The sequence below is a fragment of the Ctenocephalides felis genome, unplaced genomic scaffold (assembly GCF_003426905.1).
Source record: "Ctenocephalides felis isolate EL2017-DRISC unplaced genomic scaffold, ASM342690v1 CF-g0.4_SCAFFOLD_01886, whole genome shotgun sequence".
Classification (NCBI taxonomy): Eukaryota; Metazoa; Arthropoda; class Insecta; order Siphonaptera; family Pulicidae; genus Ctenocephalides; species Ctenocephalides felis.
Window position 1 is genome coordinate 37754830 of NW_020538040.1, and position 22957 is coordinate 37777786.

At 29.5% G+C, this 22957-nt stretch overlaps 1 protein-coding gene across 1 annotated transcript in view; it reads left to right on the forward strand.

The window, feature by feature from the left end:
• The first annotated feature begins 10409 nt into the window (after nucleotides 1-10409).
• LOC113374920 (fatty acyl-CoA reductase wat-like) overlaps nucleotides 10410-22957 on the forward strand; it is a 26468-nt gene continuing 13920 nt past the window's right edge. Inside the window, exon 1 of the mRNA XM_026614881.1 lies at nucleotides 10410-10542. Coding sequence (XP_026470666.1) covers nucleotides 10410-10542 — 133 coding nt within the window. The remainder of the gene's footprint in view (nucleotides 10543-22957) is intronic.

The following is a 22957-nucleotide window of genomic DNA, read 5'->3' on the forward strand; positions in this document are numbered from 1 at the left end:
TTCATTCCCTTATATTAAATGCTATATATATATATATATAGAGAGATCATTTAGCTGAAGAGATCATTTATAAGACACTCACGGTCAGTGGCGCACATGGTCCACAAACTGGATCTGGTGCGTTTGACCAGGTACGCTCCGCCTTCTCCTTCCTCGTCCTGATTTGGTCCTGGTGACGAGCCATTGTACGCTGCATTCGGCATTCGCTCGACTGTCACTAGCCAAACAGGGCTGCACAGCGCCCCCAGCACCACGCACAGGCACAAACTAGAATAAATAATTTAACATATGAAACATTTTGCAATAAATTTTATTAAATGGCAATAACATCTAAGTAGAAGTGTAGAAAGTGCAAAATTAAAAAAAAAACAGAAGAAGAAAGTCTTTTAATAAAAGTCATTATCATACACTTTTTGATTGGAATAATATAGGTTATTAGGATGGCCAGCATATTTCTATACATTTGACTAAGAAGTATATTCAAACTCAACATTTTATAAAAAAAATTATTAAAAGGATAATTGTAAACAAAAACTAGTGGGGTGGGTGGCATCGTGCCTCAAGGCAAATTGCTGGAACTTTCCGTACCGTAACGAAATGTTCGAGGAATACTGAATGTTTTCAAATAGATTATTATAAATATTGTAACATTGTCTCATATTTATAAGAATTATATAAACTGAATTGCAAAGTTAAAATTATTTGTTTAAAGTATATTAGGACTATAGTCAGAATTAAAAATAAAATCTGAATTATTTTCGATATACAAAAAATTTAAAAAAAAAAAATAAATAAAACAAAATTTTTTTTTCAAAATCAATTATTTTGTTAAGACCAAGCAGAAAGTTCTTTGAATCATTCAAATCGGACGCTTAGTTCTCTCAAAAACTGCCATTTTTTACATATTTAGCTCCGTATCTTTAAAATGGCTGGGCCTGCCTTTGCCAAAAACTAATAAACACTTCTCCCAATCATTACTAATTGAATGTTTTTTATATCATTCAAATCGGAAACTCCGTTCTCTCAAAAAGTCGATTTCTATTTTTTGCACTCTTTGCTTCGTATCCCCGAAACGGCTCGACCTGCTTTTGCCAAAAACTAATCAGCTCTTTTCCCTATCGATAGGAATCGAATGTAACCATTCAAATCGGTTGATCCGTGCGCCCGAAAACGTGACTGGAAATTTGTATCCATACATACATACACACACACACACACACATCCATTTTTTCTGAGGTGTGCCAAAATGTTCAGAAACCTTCAAAACGTCGAGAAATGTAAAAATTTTCAATTCCGATTTGCGGCCCATTACAATAACTTACCCTACGGGAAGTTAATGAATATATGCTATTTTAACCAACTTAATCTTTCTACCCAAAACGTGACATGCATACATACACACTACATACGGACACGCACACATCATTTTTTTTCTAACAATGTAAGGTAGTTAAAATAATCTTGAAAGGCAAAACTATAAAACATTTTTTTTTATTCGATTTTTTTTGAACAGCAAACAGAACTCTTATATGCTCTATAAGCTGTTTATTTCATGAGAGGCAATCCATCGATTTACCATTCTCTTATGTGTGGGATATTTTTGATATTAGCTCTTACGTCTAATAGTTAACATGTGATTGGATGTTGCAGCTATGTCCACGAAGGACGATTTCCACTTGGAATTATATTGTGATCTATAACCCCAAGTGGAAATTTGACATCAAAGCTGCCTGATGTCGGGCTACGGCGATAGCGGGAATCGAACCAGTGAACCTGGGACTAGTTGCTGCTAGCCCACGCTCTAACCAATATCGCCACCGCTGTCCCTTTTATTCGAATACAAATCAAAAGTTCAGAGTTCTATAAGCTGTTATGATGATACTTCTTAACTACGTGGCTTTTGAAAAGGCAACACAACGATTGACAAATTGATATACTTTTATTATTAGAATTTCTCTACTAATACTGAGAACACCTCTAACCACTAGATCATGGAATAGCCCTTTGAAACATTTTTTTTATAACCTTGATAATGTCGGGACTTCGTAACGGAGTCGTTAGCGCATAGGTTTGCAATCAGGCGGATTGCAAGTTCAAACGCAATTGTCGAGCAGTAGTGATATCAATTTTCACTTGGGAATATAAACCATAAATATGTTTCAAAGTAAAAACAGCCTTTCCCGCGCATTGCTCCACCAAACTAAATAATAAATCAACCTTATTAAATAAATTCTAATAATAAAGTAATCAAATATGGATAGATCAACCATAGGGCTACTATCTAAAAATACGAAGTAATGAGAAGTTTCAGCCCAACAGCTTATAGGGCATTAGGTTCTGATTGCTGTTAAAATATGATATATAAAAGATAAGATTAAAAATAGAATTACATAATTCCAATTTTAATAAAACGAATTTGAATGATGCAACAACCAATTAGTCCCGGGTTTGCTGGTTCGATTCCCGATACCGCCAAAGCCCGACATCAGGCAACATTGATGTCAAATTTCCACTTCAGGTTATAGACCCCAAATATAACCTTAAGTGAAAATTGCCTCTTGTGGGTATAGTTGCATATATATATATATATATATATATATATATATATATATATACAATAAAAACGCCAGCAAATACTTCGAGTATAGTTAATTAGTCATAATTAAATTTAACAATTACTAGGTTGCCATCCATTTAAAAATCCGTATAATAAAGTCGAAACAATTACTGAATGTCCTAAGTGTGACAAATTGTAATTAAAAATGTAAAAAAAGTATTATGCAACAATTTTAACGGTTATCGATTGACAACACAAATATATAAATATCAAAACCTATTTACATGTGATACAAATTCGACTAAACAAATATTATAATTTTGTTATAATTGCAATAACTCCAACCAAATGTAATAAATTTTATTCACAATTAAACTTTTATGCAGAAACGCCACGAAGGACTAGAAACATTATAATTGATTGTATCAATATTCTAAATAACTTCAACTAAAAATTATTATAATTTGTTTCTTGTATAAAAATACAAATTCATAAACAATTTTAAAAATCTGAAATAAATTGTTTTCAAAAATGATTTCATTGACTTATACCAAATTTAATATCTTATTCATTGTTATTGGTAACTAAAAAAAATGTTAAAAATTAACAACAATTATATAACTAATTAATCGAAACTATCCATTATCTAATGAGTGTCGAATAAACAAGTAAGTTAGTAAATATCCATTCTGATTCATTTTTAGTATTCCGAACAATGCACTCGATAAAGCATTTTTTTATTATCCTCAAAACAAATTGAAAAAGCGATGTGAATTTCAAAATGCATTTTACGAAGTTATGCAAAATGCGATACATAACATTTACATAATAATTTGAAAATATTTGTTTGTATGAAGATCGTCAGGAATTTTTTGTCAGCAGAAATGTCGAACCCATGTTGGTGATACATAAAAACAATATGTATCGGACGCGTACACATGTCAATATTTTTCAAACACAAAGTACGAATGTAGCATATATTTTTTGTCAATAATACTAGTTTTATACAACGAGTTTCAGAATTTTTTATTACATTTCAATAAATATATTAAATCTTTGCAGTTATAATAAAGCCATATCTAAAAACTGCACTGTAAAAAAAGCAAATTTATCTAGGAATTAGATTTGTTAACTATTGCTAAATGTTAACGTTATTTATATTCATTGAAACATTGGAATATACATAAATGTTATTACAATAGATGCAATATTAGCAATTACATAAATTCATTTTATTAAAATGATTACTAAGTTATGTCAAAAGGTCTTGAAGTTGAAAAGTGATATGTATAGAAAATATTTAACACTTGTTATAATAATTCATTTAGTTTTCATCATCTATTACCTTCAAGAACTGTCGAGGCTTCTCCATTTAAACACGGTCTCAAAACGAGCAATAAAAAACATTTAATCGCTTAATCACATTAATTAAATTAAACAAAGAAATCTATTACAATTACTTAAGAAAAATTATATTAATACCGTTGATAAAGATAAAGCTAAAATATCATTCCTGAATACTCAGCAAGAACTGGCAGAAACTCAGAGTCCTACTACCTACCAACAAATACTTTATTGACATGCTGGAGCATTCTAACCAACCTGATGCAAAAATACTCTCATGATAGCGGCAAATTTAAATTTAATTTCAAATTATATATATATATATATATATATATATATATATATATATATATACAGTCAACCCTCGGCTAACGCGGCAAGTCCGTACTGTGCAGTATGGAGACCGTGCTATAAAAAACTCGTATTTAACATACAAATCAGGCTAATTCGTTGTGCGTTCTATGGAAATGTATACAGTCAACCCTCGGTTTACACAACACTCTGGGTACACGGTTCCCATATTACGCGGAGCTAAAAATCCGACATCTCTCCGACTACACGGACTTCCTATTACACGGTATTTGGTCAACAACCCATAAGTTCGTTGCGCAACCTATAAGTGATTCTAATAACATTTTATCAAAAGGATATTAATGTAAGTTTTGTTATCGACTTTTATCTTTTAGACGTGCCTGATTATATAATATCTGTCTAAAAACACGTTTGAGACTACTGCGTCGGGCCAATTTTCGAATAAGGTGTCTATGTCATACATGTCATTTCGTCCATATTACTCCTACTTCAAGTTTTTTTCTTGGTCTCCATACAGCACGATAAAAATGGTGCGATTTGTACTAACTCTGAGTCTCTCATAGCATGGTTCCCATACTGTTCAATAGGAATCGAATGTTTTTTAAATCATTCAAATCGGTTGATCCGTGCGCCCGAAAACGTGGACGGGAAAATGCGTGCATACAAAACACACACAAACACATCCATTTTTTGTAAGTTATACCAAAATGTTCAGAAACCTTCAAAACGTCGAGAAATGCAAAAATATTCATTTTGAATTTTCTGCCCATTACTATAACTACCCTACGCGAAGTTAACAAGTGGGTGAAAGTCCCTTCGTATGAATTTGCTAGATATAACTTGCCTTTGTTGTAGCTTCCTTTACAACAATCCGCAATTCAAATTTATACCAAGTACAAATTGTAAGGATATATTAACTAATCTTAGGTACTGAACACTTCTTTCAATATTCTTCTATATCAAAAACATTTTTTTCTAATAAAACCAGTATCAATATACTGAACAAAACCTAAAATAAAAAAATGAGATAATGTCGATCAACAACAAGAATCTCCAGACTCATACACCGAGGTACTAATAAATATACTGTACACAAGAAAGTGCACCGTTTTGCAATCAAGATAGGGAAAGACTTTCTAATCATCCCAACAACTTTGCCAGGAAATTACTACAAGTAAACTCTGCCAACGGAGACATCCCTTGGAAATCAGTGTGTGGTGAAGTACAGTACATAGTGGAAGTAGTACCGGCTAATTTAGTAAAATGTTATGGTTGTTTATACCATTACATTTGTTTAACGTTTGGAATTGACCGTTGTAAAGTCTGCTTCAATAATATATATATATATATATATATATATATATATATATATATATATATATATATATATATATATATATATATATATATATATATATATACTAGAAAACGCGACAGACGTTGTTCTGTACCCATGTCTACAATTTTTTAATATAATATACTAATATTTACCATCCACCTAAAAATAATAATTATTGTTTTTTAAATTAATCTTCGCGCCAAAATTCATATACATTTATAGTAAGAGCGATGTAAATAGAACACTATGTTGGAAATTGAAGTATTTTAAACGGTATAACATAACCATAACCATAACATAACACTGGTACTTCATGTTGGATTAAATTAATTGAATTTTTTATTATTTAAGATATCCAAAATTGCATCTTAAACTTCTCCTAATCGATATCGTGAGGGCCAAATTGTATGTATTCATCTTTATTTTACCATTTGTTGTTATAAAAAGAAATTTGTATGAATTTTAAAAATATTGTGGAAAGATTAGTAAAAAATGCAAAGAAATTATATATTGAAAAATAAAACTATATTGAAAATTTAATATCCGAATCTGATGTAGGCGCCCCTAAGGCGTGCGCTCGTATTTTTCGCATGCATCATATTAAAGGTAGGACCGACCCTGATTAATACTTAATTTTATATTTTAAGTGAATTAATTTGTCATATTTGTTCATATGTGAATAATTCGATGATCTGCCATACATATACTGAATTTTATATTATTTTAATTTCTGGCATATCTCAGCTGCTTTTCAGAAATAATAATGTAAACATTTCATTTTTCTTATTCATAATCATAAATTTATTTAAAAAGATGTAGATGAAAGTTGTCATTTATTTTCAATGCAAACAATGACATGTCGTTTTTGCAATTTTTTCCATTTATTTCTGCAATATTGCGCATACATCCCAGTACTTTATAATCACATACATCCTAGAAAATTTCCTTAACAAAGTTCAGAAAGATTTATCTAAAATCCGAATAATCGTTTAGGAGGAGTATATAGTGAGTGCTTAAAATTTAATATGAACTTTATATAATAGCAATAAAGCTCAAATTGATTCTACGTTTTAGTTGCTGTTAAAGGGCTGTTTTTAGGATTTTCCCGGCAATCATTCGATTTTTTCCTGAAACTATTCTTGGACTTCAACAAACATTTTAAAAAAAGAATTGGCCAAATTGGTCCAGGCGTTATTGAGTTATGCGCTTACCAACACATTTTGCGATCCATTTTTATATATAAGATATATATATATATATATATATATATATATAATATATATATAATAAAAAATTTAGATATATATAATATATCTAAATTATGTTTTATATAAAAATCGGGCGATTTTGAAAAGTACCCAATATTTAAGCGAACAATACACTGTCCATCAGTTGTGACACTGAAATTGATATTCCTCATTTTTTACTGTAGCGTAAGCCACATAAATATTTCAAAAACATAAAGCAAAAAAGTATATTTTTAAAGTCGTAACAGTGGAGGACATGAAATGGAAATTCCATCCAGCTCATGATTCACCCTTTAGCGGTCTTTGGAGAATGTGTATAAAACTAATAAAGCTGTAAGTACGTAGAGTAGTAGATAGGACAACACATACATTGGGAGAATATTATACGTTCTGAACTCAAACAGAAGCCATTGTAAATAAGCTCACATTGATAGATGTTTCCGAATAAGTTACAGATTGCGGATATTTAAGTCTGAGTAAATTTTTAATGAATGATGTGATAGTCTCATTTCCTAAACGAAAATCAATCTGTGTCACAAATATTTCAGAATATTGTCCAGATCAAATTAGTTTGAAATCGAAATAGTATATCAAGTTCTTGGCATAACTGCAAAGTCATAAAAGTGGTGTAAAACTACTAGCGCAGTTATTAAGATTGCACAGCTTTTCTAAAGAAAGAGGATGATACTTAACTTCTTTAGTGAAAAAGCGCGAGAATAATTTAGACAAAAATGCAAGTATGACTCGTATGGTGAATCCGATTAGAATTAGTATGAACTGCTAAATATATATTATATCGACTACCATTTATTATGTGATTCTAAATTACCATATCAATTTGATTTTTGGGAAGGCAGGTATAGCGGTTATAGACTCTCAATAAAAATAAGTTGAAAAAAAAGACATTTGGCGGTCAAAAATGTTTATTGGGCATATGCACATCAAATTATTAGATATTTTACAGACTTTTTAAAAATGTGTACACATTTTGTTTTTTTTTTTTTTTGGGTTCCATACCAAAATTTTTAACTTTAAAATCTAAGTATTGTTCAAACAAATGTGTTCGACATTTTCGGCAGTATGAAATAACCGATTTGATTAATTTAAAAAAACATTCGATTCGTATATACAAATATTAATATTAATAAAGAAACGTGCTGATCAGTTTTTAGCATGGGCAGGTCTAGACGTTTCGATGATACGGGGCAAAAAGAATCAATAATGGTAATTCAGTTTTTGAGAGAACGAAACTTTCCATTTGAATAATTTAAAAAACATTTTACTTATATTGACTAAACGAAGAACTTATCAAATTTTTTTCGTCATGATAGTGACGGCACCGGATGAACGAGCGTTGCCGAGCGTTACCAATCAAGGCGTCGAATAGTCTTGATTGCTACGCGAGCTCACCTTAGACCTTATTCATATGTATATGTAAATTTGCATTATATATTTTTATTAATATTGTGCAGCCCTTAAATTTATTGTTTACGATTTTTATGTTATTTTTGCCACAAATTAAATATTTACAAAATTTTTAGTAAAAATGAAGATAAAGTTTAAAGTTCAAATACGTTTTTATTACCTTAAACAGAAATACGGCATTCATGCTAAAAAATTAGAACAAATGTACATGGTATATTTAAAAAAATGCATGTTTTAATAAATTTATTTTCATGAAAGAATATTTTTCCAATATTTTTATATAAAGTAAAGAAAACTATTCAAAACTATTACATTTAAAAAGTACAATGTTAAGTCTGCTCTACATATTTTCTAGAATAATTAGTGCTGCTTCGAAAGACTTATTATCACCATGCTGATTACGAAAAGCGATTGGATCTTGGTCGGTTCTTCCCTTGCAGATAATATTTGGAAATTTCATAAGGCAAAGCATAGGATTTCTGACAGTTGAAGAAAGTATCACTTGACCGATGCCATTACCTGAATTTACTCCATAATCGGAAGCAGAATCCAGCAATTCCAGGTTGAATGAAAAAGTTAAGCCTCTTCGTTTTTACGAGCGTGGTTAGATGGAATTTGACGTTCCGATCGATGGTCCTTCATGCTGGTGAGCCTTTCTCGCACTATTTTCATCCGATTAGGGACTGCGATAAGGTGAGCAACCATGGTGGGGATCTGTGGCTGCTGCATCTTCGCAAATCCAATGAAGGACGACGATTACCTTCTTCAAGTCGCCCAAAAAATTTATTTTGTTTCAGCTTCGAGTTCCATCAACATACTGTCCACACCATAGATTTAAGTTAGAAAACTTTAATATACTCGTACATGAAGTTTTAATGAAATTATAGTGATTTTTCAATCATTTTTAATTTATAACTTCAAAATCAAAAGATTTTTATTGTATTAAAAAACCAGTTTAAAATATGATTATATAAAAAATGTATAAAATATTGACGTAGTTTTTACTTTCTTTTGTTTGCCATTTTATTTTTTATTATAATATTTTTGAAGTAAAACTTCTTTAGGCGCGATATGGGTGTAAAAATTTTTAGGCGCAACACGGGTGTAAATCCGTACAAATGCAACGAAAATGCCAACGTGTAGTTGAACACTACGATGCCGTAAGCGCTGATGTCGCGAGTATCCACTCCCGTCATGTCATGCGTAAGTCGAGCGCTAAACCCTATATGAACTTGCATTAATTGAATCACGTTTTTTTTACAAAAGAAGAGGTTGCTGTATTATGTCCTCATGGAATAAGACTTTTCTTAGAGAATAAATGTGCCATGGAATATAATAAATTTATATTGAATCTCGTTGAAGACAAAATAATATCTACTGCCACGGATATTTATGTAGGTTGCCATGCGACAGATCAACAATCATACATTCGTCAGCAGTTTCACAAAAATCGGTTATTGATACCGGGGCTTTGCCGTATGAAATAATTTTAGTTCTGAATAAATTTTACATAATAACAACTAATATTGATGTAAGTGATGGCTTAGCTAATGGTTGTGTGGGAAAATTAGTGTACTTAGAACGTGGCGATAATGATGAACTTCTACGTTTATGGTTTGAATTTCCCGGTAAGATAGGTAACAAAATTAGGAAGAAAGCTTCACATCATATTCAAACTCTTAATATCAGTAGGACAGCTGTGCCGATGCTCAGGAGATCTTATTATTATTGATGTTATATGATTATTAAAAGATGATTTTTAAAATTCAAATATGATGTTTTTTTTATTTTTATCTTAATTGTCTACTCATACAATATTAAAAGTTTTACTTCAATCGCGTGTGATCCTTACGCGCACTCTTTTTTTTTATTAGCAAAGTTGCCAGAAAAAATATATAATCGAAAACAAAAAAAAGTCAACACTACGTCAATATTTTGTATATGTTTCCATAAATTTATATTTTAAACCAGTTTTTTTTAAACAATAATAATCGCTGCTTTTAAAGTTAGAAATTAAAAGTTATTAAAAATTGCTACAATATCATTAGCACCTTGTGTTAATTAAAGTTTGCTAATTTTAATCTATGATGTGGACAGTATATTGATAGACCTCGAAGCCGAAATTAAATAAATTTTCTGGACGACTTGAAGAAGGTAATCGTCGTCCTTCATTGGATTTGCAAAGATGCAGCAGCCACAGATCCCCACCTTGGTTGCTCACCTCATCGCAGTTCCTAATCGGATGAAAACAATGCGCGAAAGGCTCACCAACATGAAGGCTCATCGATCGGAACGTCAAATTCCATCTAACCACACTCGTAAAAACGAAGAGGCTTAACTTTTTCATTCAACCTGGAATCGGTGGATTTTGCTTCCGATTATGGAGTAAATTCAGGTAATAGCATCGGACAAGTCATACTTTCTTGAACAGCCAGAAATCCTATGCCTTGCCGTATGAAATTTCCAAATATTATCTGCAAGTGAAGAACCGACCAAGATTCAATCGCTTTTCATAACCAGCATGGTGATGATAAGTCTTTCGAAGCAGCACTAATTATTCTAGAAGATATGTAGAGCAGACTTAACATTGTATTATTTAAATGTAATAGTTTTGAATAGTTTTCTTCGCTTTATATAAAAATATTGGAAAATTATTCTCTTTTATGAAAATAAATTTATTAAAATTAAAATATGCATTTTTTTTAAATATACCATGTACATTTGTTCTAATTTTTTGGCATGAATGCCGTATTTCTGTTTAAGGTAATAAAAACGTATTTGAACTTCAAACTAAAACTTCATTTTTACTAAAAATCTTGTTGATATTTAATTTGTGGCAAAAATAATATAAAAATCGTAAACAATAAATTCAAGGACAGAACAATGTTATCAAAAATATATTATGCACATAATATGTAATGTAAATTTCATATAATTTGATAAAAATAATATTTTGTGTGATTATTAGTAAATTGAAAATTAGAATTTGTTCATAAATTATATCTTCTTTAACTTTATAGTTCTATTATTTTATTATTGTTCAACAAGCACTTATTAAAGAATAATTTCATTTTTTTGTAATTAAATTCATAATTTTAGGAACTTCTAGTGTGTCATGTAAAATTCTAGCAATGAAGTGTCAAGTCAGTGGATTTCTCTAAAACTAATTTTATGACTTTATTTTAAATTCCGCGCAAAAATGTGTCACAATTTTTATAATTGCTAAATTGTTAGTTACCTTGATTGATGTAAAAAATCACAATTGGGGTTAGTTGAAACAAAACCTTGGGGCTAACTTTTTTATGTATGAATTGAATTAATTAGAAACAAGGCAATTTTCTTAAAAATAAGTAGAGAATGAATTATCAGAAGCATTATTGCCGGTTTTTGTCGTTACTACTCGCCCCGGTATATGTTACAATTAGCCTCAAACAGGAGGTAGTAACACTTGTGCATTGCTATTATTACAATTAGCCTCAAACAGGAGGTAGTAACACTTGTGCATTGCTATTATATTAACTTCCCGTAGGGAAAGTTATAGTAATTGGCCGAAAATCGAAAATGAATTTTTTTGCATATCTTCACGTTTTAGAGGTTTCTGAACATTTTGGCATAACCCCAAAAAAATTGATGTGTGTGTGTGTGTCGTGTGTGTATGTGTGAAGACATTTTTTCTCGACAATTTTAGGCCTACGGATGGACTGATTTAAAAAATTCAAAAAGCAATCGATTTCCATTGATAGAAAGATGTGCTGATTAGTTTTTAAAGAAAACAGGGCCAGCGGTTTCGTAGATATGGAGCAAAAAGTGTTAAAAATGTCAGTTTTTAAGAGAACAGATCAACCGGTTTGAATGATCTAAAAAAAGAAGTGGTAATTAGTTTTAGCAAAGGCAGGTCTAGCCATTCTCTCAAAGTATTCGATTTGTATGATTTAAAAAACTTTCTGCTTGTGTTGACAAAACAATTGCTTTTGGGTAGTTTTTTTATATATATTTTTTTAAAATTTTCTAAAAAGTTAATATTAAGAGCTAAAACTTTCAGAAAATTGTTTTTTCATCAATTTGGAACCATTTGAGCTCTTGGCAACAAGTAAATTCAAAAATGTCCATATTAAGGACGACCCTAATATATATATATATATATATATATATATATATATATATATATATATATGTGTGTGTGTGTGTGTGTGTGTGTGTGTATGAGTGTATTCCTTAATTAACTTGTACATGGAATGATTCTTAATGTATAAACATCTTTGATTACTAATAATATTACAAAAATTTCCTGAGACTCGCATGCAACTTGTATTTTCATCCAATTGGTTTTTTGCTTCGCCAATATTAATCGGGGAATACCAGCGATAATGAATCATTTTGATCTTGATTATGCATATTTATTTTAAGACTTAGTTTACTGACTTCTTGCTGTAGCTTGAAAAGTTGTTATAAAATATGCAATAAAAGCAATATAATGTCTTAAGTAAAATAATACTTATATTCAGTTGCATACATGTATTTTATTTGTATGAGCATCAACGCAAATAAATACGATAACAGAAATTGTCGTTGTGAACCTACCTGGTGAATATCATTATGGAATATAGTGTAATATATATAATCTAGTTTCAACAATATTCGTAAGATCATTGACTTTAATTTTACCTAAAATATCTTTGAGAAAAATATTTTGTATCAGCCGCAAAAACTAGATTAACAAATGAGTAAATCTACATACTGCCTACACTAACTTTTGACTCTAATTAGGCGTAATTTTTCAAATATCAATTACCAGTTTATAAAAAGAAATATGCATTACAACATTGCTAATGGGTTGTCGAACCGAGGACAATGTGATGCTTGCTAAAAACCTGTTGCCTATTTTTATATAGATATACACATGAATACGATTATATGTATTTGTAAGGGAATATATTATATATCGAATAGAAATAAATCTAAAATCGCACCTCATATTGATGTTTGCGTAAGGTATGAATAGCAATAAAAAAAATAATTTCGTTAAGATTATTTGAATGCCAGACATTGCAAGTCGAACTGAGAATAACAAACTCATTATAAGACAAGGTCAAGAACAACAGAAGGCGCTTGTTCGAGCGTTGAGATCGACACTCATGTAACACTTTAAAAATTATAATAGATACACTCTATAATAGTTATTCTATAGTATTCATACACAAATCGAATTCTTCAATTTTTGTACCACAAGGTCTCCTTTGGTGATAGCAAATCAAGAGAGTTAGGAAAAAAATTTCAAGCAGAGATGTTTTCTACCAAGGTATCATTTAATCATGGCACTGTGCCTTAAGACAAAGAAGTCTCTTGAAAATTTCATTATACTCAAATTTTGAGATTTTTTTGTATTTTTTTTTAAATATTAAATATAATAAACGAGTGGTTCATGGCATCATGCCGTAAGACAAATTGCTGCAACTTCCCATACCGAATTTACCTTTTTTAAAAGCTTTTACTTTAACATTTTTTTAAAATTAAAAAAAAAAAAAAATTCGGTAGATTTCATTTTTTTTCTTAAATTTAGAATTGTTTTCAGAGAGATCGCGTTGCATAGCTATTTTAGGAAAAAATATCAAAGCGCCGTGTCGCAGTTAAGCGGTTAAACATTATAATAGAAAATAGAACTATGACCAAAATTTTTACTTATTATCAAAATCTTTATAAAAATACTTGTCAAATGGATGTGTATACGTCCAATAATCATTTTTGACCGCCAAATAGCATCTTTTAACATTTTCAAAACCTCATTCAAATCGGACGCTTCGTCCTCTCACAAACTAAATTGTCATTTTTTGCACCTCTTACTCCGTATCTTCGAAACCGCTGGACCTGTCTTTGCTAAAAAATAGTCAACACGTTTCTCAGTCGATACAAATCGAATGTTTTTTTAATAAATCGGTCCATTCATGCAGTCACAAACAGTGTATCCAAATATTCATACATACACACACACACACACATACACCCATTTCTTCTAAGGTATGTCAAAGTGTTCACAAGGCCTTCAAATGTAAAAATAAAAACGTAGAGGCACTAGGGGCTATTTGTAGCAGGGGTAACTAGTAACGAGCGTTTTTCAAGGGGTTTTTAAGGTCTTCAACAATATTAAAATTTTGTTTTGTCTTCATTGGGCATAATAAACCGTCCTGCATAATATAAGGTAATAAACAGAACTGTGCAGGTCCGTCATCTTTGAGGTAAAATAATATTGATCTATCATAATATTTCGGTTCACGTCATTATCGACTAATTTTAAATTTTGTATATCTTATTTCGATTCTAATTCATTAATCTTTGATAATGTATTTAAATTTTTGTGATTGGGAATATAGTATTTTATATATAATATAAAATTGTATCATGCTTCCGCTCCTCAAAATTGGACACGCAGTTTAAAAATTCTCAAAAAGTCTTTCCGCAATTAGAAATTACACATTTTTATATTAAAATCATATTTTCATGTTTGTCATTGGTTTAAGTAATTATTAATTTTATTTCTGGTATTTTGGAGGATGCAAGAATCTTGATGTCTAGAACACGTGCTCTATATGCATTTTACTGATGGCGGCCTTTGATATTTATAATCATTAGATAAATCATGGTAATAATAACTGGTAATTATAGAATAAAACGCGAATTATATAAACCGCGTATTATGTTCTAATTACGATTCATACAAGTGAGGATGATTATATAGTTTCACTATAAATTTTATTTGTGTGGGATAAACAAAAATAAGTGCATCACTGCATTCATCTTTTTATTAAAGTCTTGTCTATAATCAAAATTATATAGACTTTCATAACTATAATTAACTTTCCACAGGGAAAATTATAGTAATCGCAAAAAAATCGAAAATGAAAATTTGTATATATCTTTACGTTTCAAAACCTGAACATTTAGGAAAAATTGATATGCATGTGTGTATGCGCAAATACAATTTTTCGTCAACTATTTCGATCAACCGATTGATTCAAATAGCATTCCATTCTCATCGACGGGGAGATGTGCTGATTCGTTTTTGGCCGAAACAGGTCCAGCCGTTTCGAAGATACGAGGCAAATAGTGCCATAAATGGTAACTCAGTTTTTGAGAAAACGGAGCGTCCGATTTCAATAATTTAAAAAAACATTTTACTTGTATTGACGAAATAAAGAACGTCAGGTATAGAGGTTTGAAAATCCAATAGAAAATTTAAAAAAAGCCATTCGGCCATAATTAGACATATGTACATCGAATTATCAGATATATTATGGAGATTTTAATAATGAGAACTTTAGTAATGATTTTGTTTGCACTTCTATGAGCTCCGTACCAATTTACATAATGTTTAACTGTTAGGCAGCAACGCGGCGCCTTCGGCTCTAAGACAGCTTCGCAGTTTTGAAAAAAAAACTAAAATTACAAAAGATTAAAAATTGTCAATAATCTATTTTTTTTTCAAAATTTTAAAGCTTTTAAAAATTTTTAATTTCCACGGTACGTGAAGTTGCAGCAATTTGTCTTAAAGCACAATGCCATGCACCACTAGTTTAAACCGTACAATCATCATTAGTTATACAAACAAACGTAAAGCCAGCTTAACAAAACAGATAAGTAATTCATTAATGTATAAAATATTTGTATGAGGCGCCTCGCTAAAAAAAATTACAACATATGAATGTAAACATGATAATATAGAGAGTAGCCGCGGCTCGTAAAATTGTTACTGAAAACTATTACTACGCTTGAAAAAACATAGTTAAGCTCAAAATGGTTGCATTGTTCCGCAAACAAATTTACAATGAATTTGTTCGAGATGAAACTGCACTCTATTTTATCCCGTTGCTAGTACAAAATATTAATGAAAACGGAAAAACAATATTTTTCATGATATCACTGCTAACAATATTTTTTTTGCATATTCAAAAATATACTGAAAAATTTAATTAACGTTTTAACTACCATGTTATTCATAGTAGTAATAATTGCTTAGACGGGGTAATTAGTGAAGTGATATTTTTGAAATTATTCTTCTTTTTTTCTACTGAATGACGGTCTCGATGTAAACCGAAACGTGGTGGATTTAATAAACTTATAATTTTTAATTACCTAGCTTTTAATTGGCTTTATGCCTCAACTAAATCATATATAAGTCCGGGACGTAGAAGATAAAATAAATTTGTTATTTATAATTACCATGTTTTTAATTAGTGTCATGATTAAACAAAATTATATTTTATATATATATATATATATATATATATATATATATATAGAGTTTTAATATACAATTACCATTCTTCTGTCTTTTTGTGCAAAAAACTGCTGTCCTTAAGTTCTTTTTAAACTTAGAAATAAACCTATGAAATATATATCAATACAAGTAAAATTTTTTCGATATCTCTTCAAACTAAAATCTATAGCTTTGCACCGAGCTAAAATTGTAATTATACTAATTTTCATAACTCCAACACTGATGGAAACTCTATATATATATTTTTCATCTATACTAATGCACAAATGTTCTATAGAATATTGAGGATTACGACTATTCATAATATTATTACAAAAAAAAATCATGTTTTCATCAAAAATATCATTTTCTCTATGAATTGTATATAATATTAAATTTAAGAATATTCCTAATATTATTACAGAAAAATAAAATCATGTTTTCAACAAAATATCGTTTTGTGTATGAATTATAAATAATATTTAATTTTTGGCATTCGCATTCAATTTCATTCAATTCTAATAAACATTTTTTAAAAAAAAATCAAAAAATGTCTTAAGTTTTGTAAATATTATCTGTTTTTTTTTAAGTAAAATCTTGATTGAGTACAAAATTATAATCAAAAATTAAAAAAGAAGATAAATCAAGAAGTCTAAAGTAGAAAAACATTTTATAGTTAAATACAAAAACTGAAACCTTATAGTTATCCCTCAAAGACACATTTATAGACACCTTTTAAATCGAGCAAAATAACTAACTTTTTTGACATAAAAACTGATTTTAGCATAATGTTAATATAAGTTTTATTTATTCCTTACTATAAAACTTGACTACAGCTTTAGTAATTATAGATTACGACTTTAATTTAAAGTTAATTTATATCGATTTAAATACTATAAAACGTTGAACGTTATTTTTGCATGCACAAGCAAATTTTAAAGCACAATAGAAAATTATGAATAAATAATTTTCAGCTGTTTTCATTTTATCTTTGCGGTTTACAGCACACAATGTATATTTCATATCCAATTATATTAAATAATAACTCAATAATTTAAGATTTAACGGTCAGCAGGTTATATTATGATTCAACAGAATTTGGTGGCTAAGCCAATACATATACAAAAATTAAAAATAAATCTATTTCATTATTGGAAACAGAAATAAATATTACCATAAAGGGAAAAATCAACGTACCGAATTCAAAGTCAAAACAATAGTTGCGATGACTTTAAAATTTTAAACTTAAAAAAATTGTAGATTTGTCAGATTGTAGTGAAATATTTGAACTTTGTCAAAAATATAATTTATGAATTTATATAGAATATTATTCAAATAATATTTTAAATAATATTTTTAACAAAGTTAAATAACAAAAATAGCTAATAAAAATTTCATAATGTATTAATTTTCAAATTATTAAAGTTCTATCAAAAACTGAGTTACCGTTTTTAGCACTTTTTGCCCCGTATCATCGGAATGGCTGCACCTTTCTTTACCAAAAACTAATCAGCACGTTTTCTCATCAATAGAAATCGAATGTTTTTTGAATTATTCAAATCGGTTGATTCGTGCGCCCGTAATCGTGGACGAAAAATGGTATCCAAACACACACACACACATACATGCATTTCTCTGAGGTATACCAAAATGTTCACAAACCTTTGAAACGTAAAGATAAATAAAAATTTTCATTTTCGATTTTTTTGCGATTACTATAACTTACCCTACGGGAAGTTAACTAGGAATAAGTAAATTTTTGGTTCTGCAATCGACTTAATCGATAAGAATTGTGATTTATCAAATTTGAAGATTATGAGGATAGAGTTTTGAATCGTGGCGCATTATCACAAACTTTGATAATATTTTGTAATTGAACCACTTTTTGTAGATATTTAATATTGTAGCGTATTCGTTTAGGCCATGAATCTTTTCACCATACAAAGCATATCATACAAAACAATAAAAAATCCTTAATTACAAAGAAATGATTCCCAACTAACATCTTGCGAATGTTATTGAATTTTCAAGGTAGGTTCAAGATTTGGCTAGCACGTGGACGAACAATTTTGCACTTCAAGATACGGTTTTGCCAAACTTATCAAAGCGAGTCTTTATCGAGTTTCATCTGGCTTTGAAATTTGGCTCACTAACAGAACACACCACACGAACTTTTTACAATTTTAGTGATTCAGATTTTGATCTTGAATTAGCAAACCGGATCTTCTAATCAAAACATAAACTCTTTTTCGGGAAGTAATAATATAATGCAAATTAATTACCTTGTAATTTGTTCCGTTTGAAAGTTTTGAACTCGCATATTTATGTGAATTGCAAAAGTGTTAATTCAATAACATTTATTACTTAAACATTTGTTTACAAAAACGGGAAGCTTAGTAATTAACCTCAAGGTACAAAAAATATCATATATCGTGAAGAATATAGTATGTTTCTATGAAAACGTAATTGAAGATACTTATTAAATAGTATACTATAAAATATATGAATGTGCATGTATTCTTAGATTGGTTCTGAAATTTGGTTTTAGAGTCCTCGCGTGGATTTTATTTAAAACATTCAAATTGTAAGTTTTTGTGCAATAAACATCTCTACGTAGATACCATAGACTTATAGATTAAACTGAAATATTACGGCCCTACGACAACTCGTTTAACTTTAAATTTTTTCAAAAATTGCAAAAATTAAAATCGTTTTTTTTCGCATTTGTCAAAATTAGACTTTTCATCGACGTTTGCTCCAAAACGCCTGAACCGATTTCAGAAAATTTAAAAGCCATTTGATGTACCTCGATGAGGATTATCTGCGTCTCAGCTTTGTGCGACGATCGGCCGAGCAGTTTCTTTGTAATTTGAAAAAAAAGTGTTAAACTTTTCGTCCACATTTAAGCTCATACTACCGAATCGATTTAAAAAATCAAAAACTGTTCGAAAGATTTTAGTTGGAAATGATAGTGATTAGTTTTAGGTGAAAATCTACCGAGTCGTTTTTTCTTGTAATTAACTGTTGGAAAAAAAAATTAAGTCAATTTTTATGGAGCCTTTTTTGGCGATATATATCATGGTCTTATAGAACTTACTGAAATATTACGGTAAGTAGTTTAATTTTAAAAATTCATCAAAGTAGTTTTTTTTACGTTTGCTAAAATTAAAATTAGGCGATTAACTTGGTATAACGATAGAATACTTGGTCTTAATGAACATACTAAACCATTAAAGTCCTACGGAAACTGGTTCAATTATAAAAAATGTTAATTTTTGAAAATTTGCTTATAGAAAATACTTCGAGTTAACGTGTTCGTTCGTTTTCAATGATGTGTAATAAATCCATTCGGAATACTTTTAATCATTCACAAATTCATTTATTTTGTATTGATTAAGTCGAATATTTACACATATCGGGAAGTTCATGTAACTTGCCTCAAGTCACCCCAACTAGTTTCGATATCTCTTCAAACTAAAATCTATAGCTTTGTACCGAGTTAAAATTGCAATTATACTTATTTTAGAACTCCAATACTGATTGAATTATAAAACAAAGTTCTAACAATTAACCTCAAGACACAATAATACCACATCGTGAAGAATAAAGTATGTCGTCCATAAAACGTAATTGAGGATACTCATTAAATAAATATATAGAAAATACATAAATGTGTTTGTATTATTGGTTTCGTTCTGTTCTGAGATCTGGTTCTAGAGTCCTCGCGTGTTATCAATGAAGCGTCAAACGTAAATCCTCGGCCGCAGCCACACTTACTTACCCACCTTGCTCTATCATGATAGAGTGATGGAATCTTTGATCAGGAAATTACGTCAGCATAATTATGGATTTACGATGTGATCATATGATATTGGGCTAGTTCTCTATAAATTTTCCTTTAATAATTTATTCCAAATTGTCCATAAACTCGCGCGCGTGGACTTCAAATGTTTTCCTGATCTTTAGTCCGTGGATTTGTTTGTTTCTGTTTTTCCTGGTATATACAGACATACATACATACATATAAATGTAGATATAGAGTTCTTGACATGTCATTGCTTGCTTGTTTGTTTGATCACATTTTGTGAGAGCATTCTACATAACATAATAAGTTTATTTTAGGTGACTTATAAGCTATTATCTGTTTTTGAAATATGTGCACTTTTTTATAATACTTTTCATTTTCGATAACTAAATTGCTAATCGAAAACTAACAAGTGGTGCATGGCATCGTTTCTTAAGGAAAATTGATGAAATTTTCGTACCAAAATTAAAATTAAATTTTTGAGAACTTTGAGAAAAATTAGATTTTTGAGACTTTTAAAAATATATTTTTTTATTTTGATTTTTTTCATGATTTTAAACCTTTTTTCAAACAATCGTGCTGCGTAGCTGTTTTAGAGACAAAATATCAAAGCGCGTTAGCGCCGCTTTGCAGTCAACAGCAGAACATTCGTAAAGAACCCAGAGAAATGTAAAAAAATTTATACGTTATTTTTAAAATCTCTGTAACATATCTGAAAATTTGATGTGCTTATGTCTAACGATCATTTTTGAGCGACAAATATCTTTTTTTTTAACTTTAATTTTATTTTAACTTCTCTTTCGGAAACCAATAGACCTGATTTCCAAAAAACTCAATCAATTTTTCATTTCGTCAATACAAGTGAAATGATTTTTAAATCGTTCCAATCAGTTGATTCGTGCGTCATAATCGTGAATGAATATTGTGCTCATCCAACCATACATACATATATACTACACACACACTCATACATTCAATTTTTCTAATATATGCCAAAATGTTCAGAAACTTTTGGAAAGTTAAGATAAGCAAAAATTTTCAATTTCGATTTTAACGTAATTGTTGACGGTGAAAAGTTAAATATCAATTAGTGTTTTAATTTTTTTTATTATTAAAAAAATTAAAATCATTGTATGATAGCATTGTATGAATTGTTAAAATATATCTACTTCCTTATTGCAATAAAAATATAAATCATTTTAGTCTATATATAATAAAAGAATTCATTGGAGGATTTCAATTCAATTGTTATCAAGAAAATTGATTGATCGATTATTTTGACTAATCAATATCCGCAAAAAATCAACATTAATAATACTTACGTTTTTTCAAAATGCAATTTTGAACTTTAATTCATAACTGCTTAAATAGTGTATTAATTGTAATATATAAAACTTAAAAAAAAATCTCGCATTGAAAAGCTTCAAAGGTAAAATCGTTTACCCAGAAGTGTAAATGGAGTTCTTCAAAATTGACATTGAACTAATATTTTGTAATAAAAAATTTATCAACGCATAATCAGAGCACGAAATGCTGATAATTTGATAATTTGATAATTTGATATCCATATGTTGCAATATAACTTTTGTCAAAACACATGGTCATTTATCACGCCTTTTGTTCTGTATCTCCAAAATTTCCGAAGATACTTTTTCCAATTTTGGTACCAAATGATTCAGAATGATTGTGATTGTTATTGTCGAAATATATAAAATTAGCAAATCGGATTCTCTAACGAAAACATAAAACTTCACCTTCGAGAAATAAAAATTCAAAGGTTAATAACATTCATCGCTTTGTTATAAACTCGGTGATATGTGTCGAACTATACGATCCCAGATGATCTTGGAATTCTCGTAGTATCGAATAAAATAAAATAAAAGCTAATGGTGCACTGTCCAAGCTAAATCCTGATACTCAATAACCCTGAGGACTGGGCGATCGATCTTACCCTTCCGTAACAAGCATCTTTCCATTGAAATGAAAGGAGAAGCATCCCCAGACTTTATTTACCTTTAGTAGAATTCTGATAAATATTTATTTTTTCTTCAATTTTTACTCTCACCATTCATATCCTTTATATTAAAGGTTTTATATTTGTAAACAATGTTTTATGCAGCACAGTAGTCATATAGTACAGTTCAAAACTCGATTTGTGAAAAACTACTTAAGAACTACAGTAGTCCATACACTATTACTTTGATATTCATTTGAAATATCTTATTAAAGATGCAATTGGAGCTGATTAATAAATACACATACAGATATTTCAATAAACATTTTTTTTTGAAATTATAAACGTTTTGCTTAAAAATAAGCTTCAACGGTTTAAGCAGAATTTGTTTAAAAATGAGAAAATTTTAAATATTGCTCGCAATGAACCACAATAAACGAAAAATGGTCACAGTTTCAGCAAAGCTTTAGGTTGCACTTATAAATTTTCAAACTGCATGAAATACATTTCTTTCTATTTTTTTTCATAATAGTTACGATTAATACTATCACCTGTTTCGACTTGACGTTGAGTGAGTCTAGGATAGCCTGTATATATATATTATTATTAATAAATATATAATTAGTCTCATACTAATTGTACAACAAAATTTTAACTATTTTAAGACAGTAGTCATTTTAATTTGTTGCAATAAATTGGCAGTTCTTGCAAATAATAAAAAAA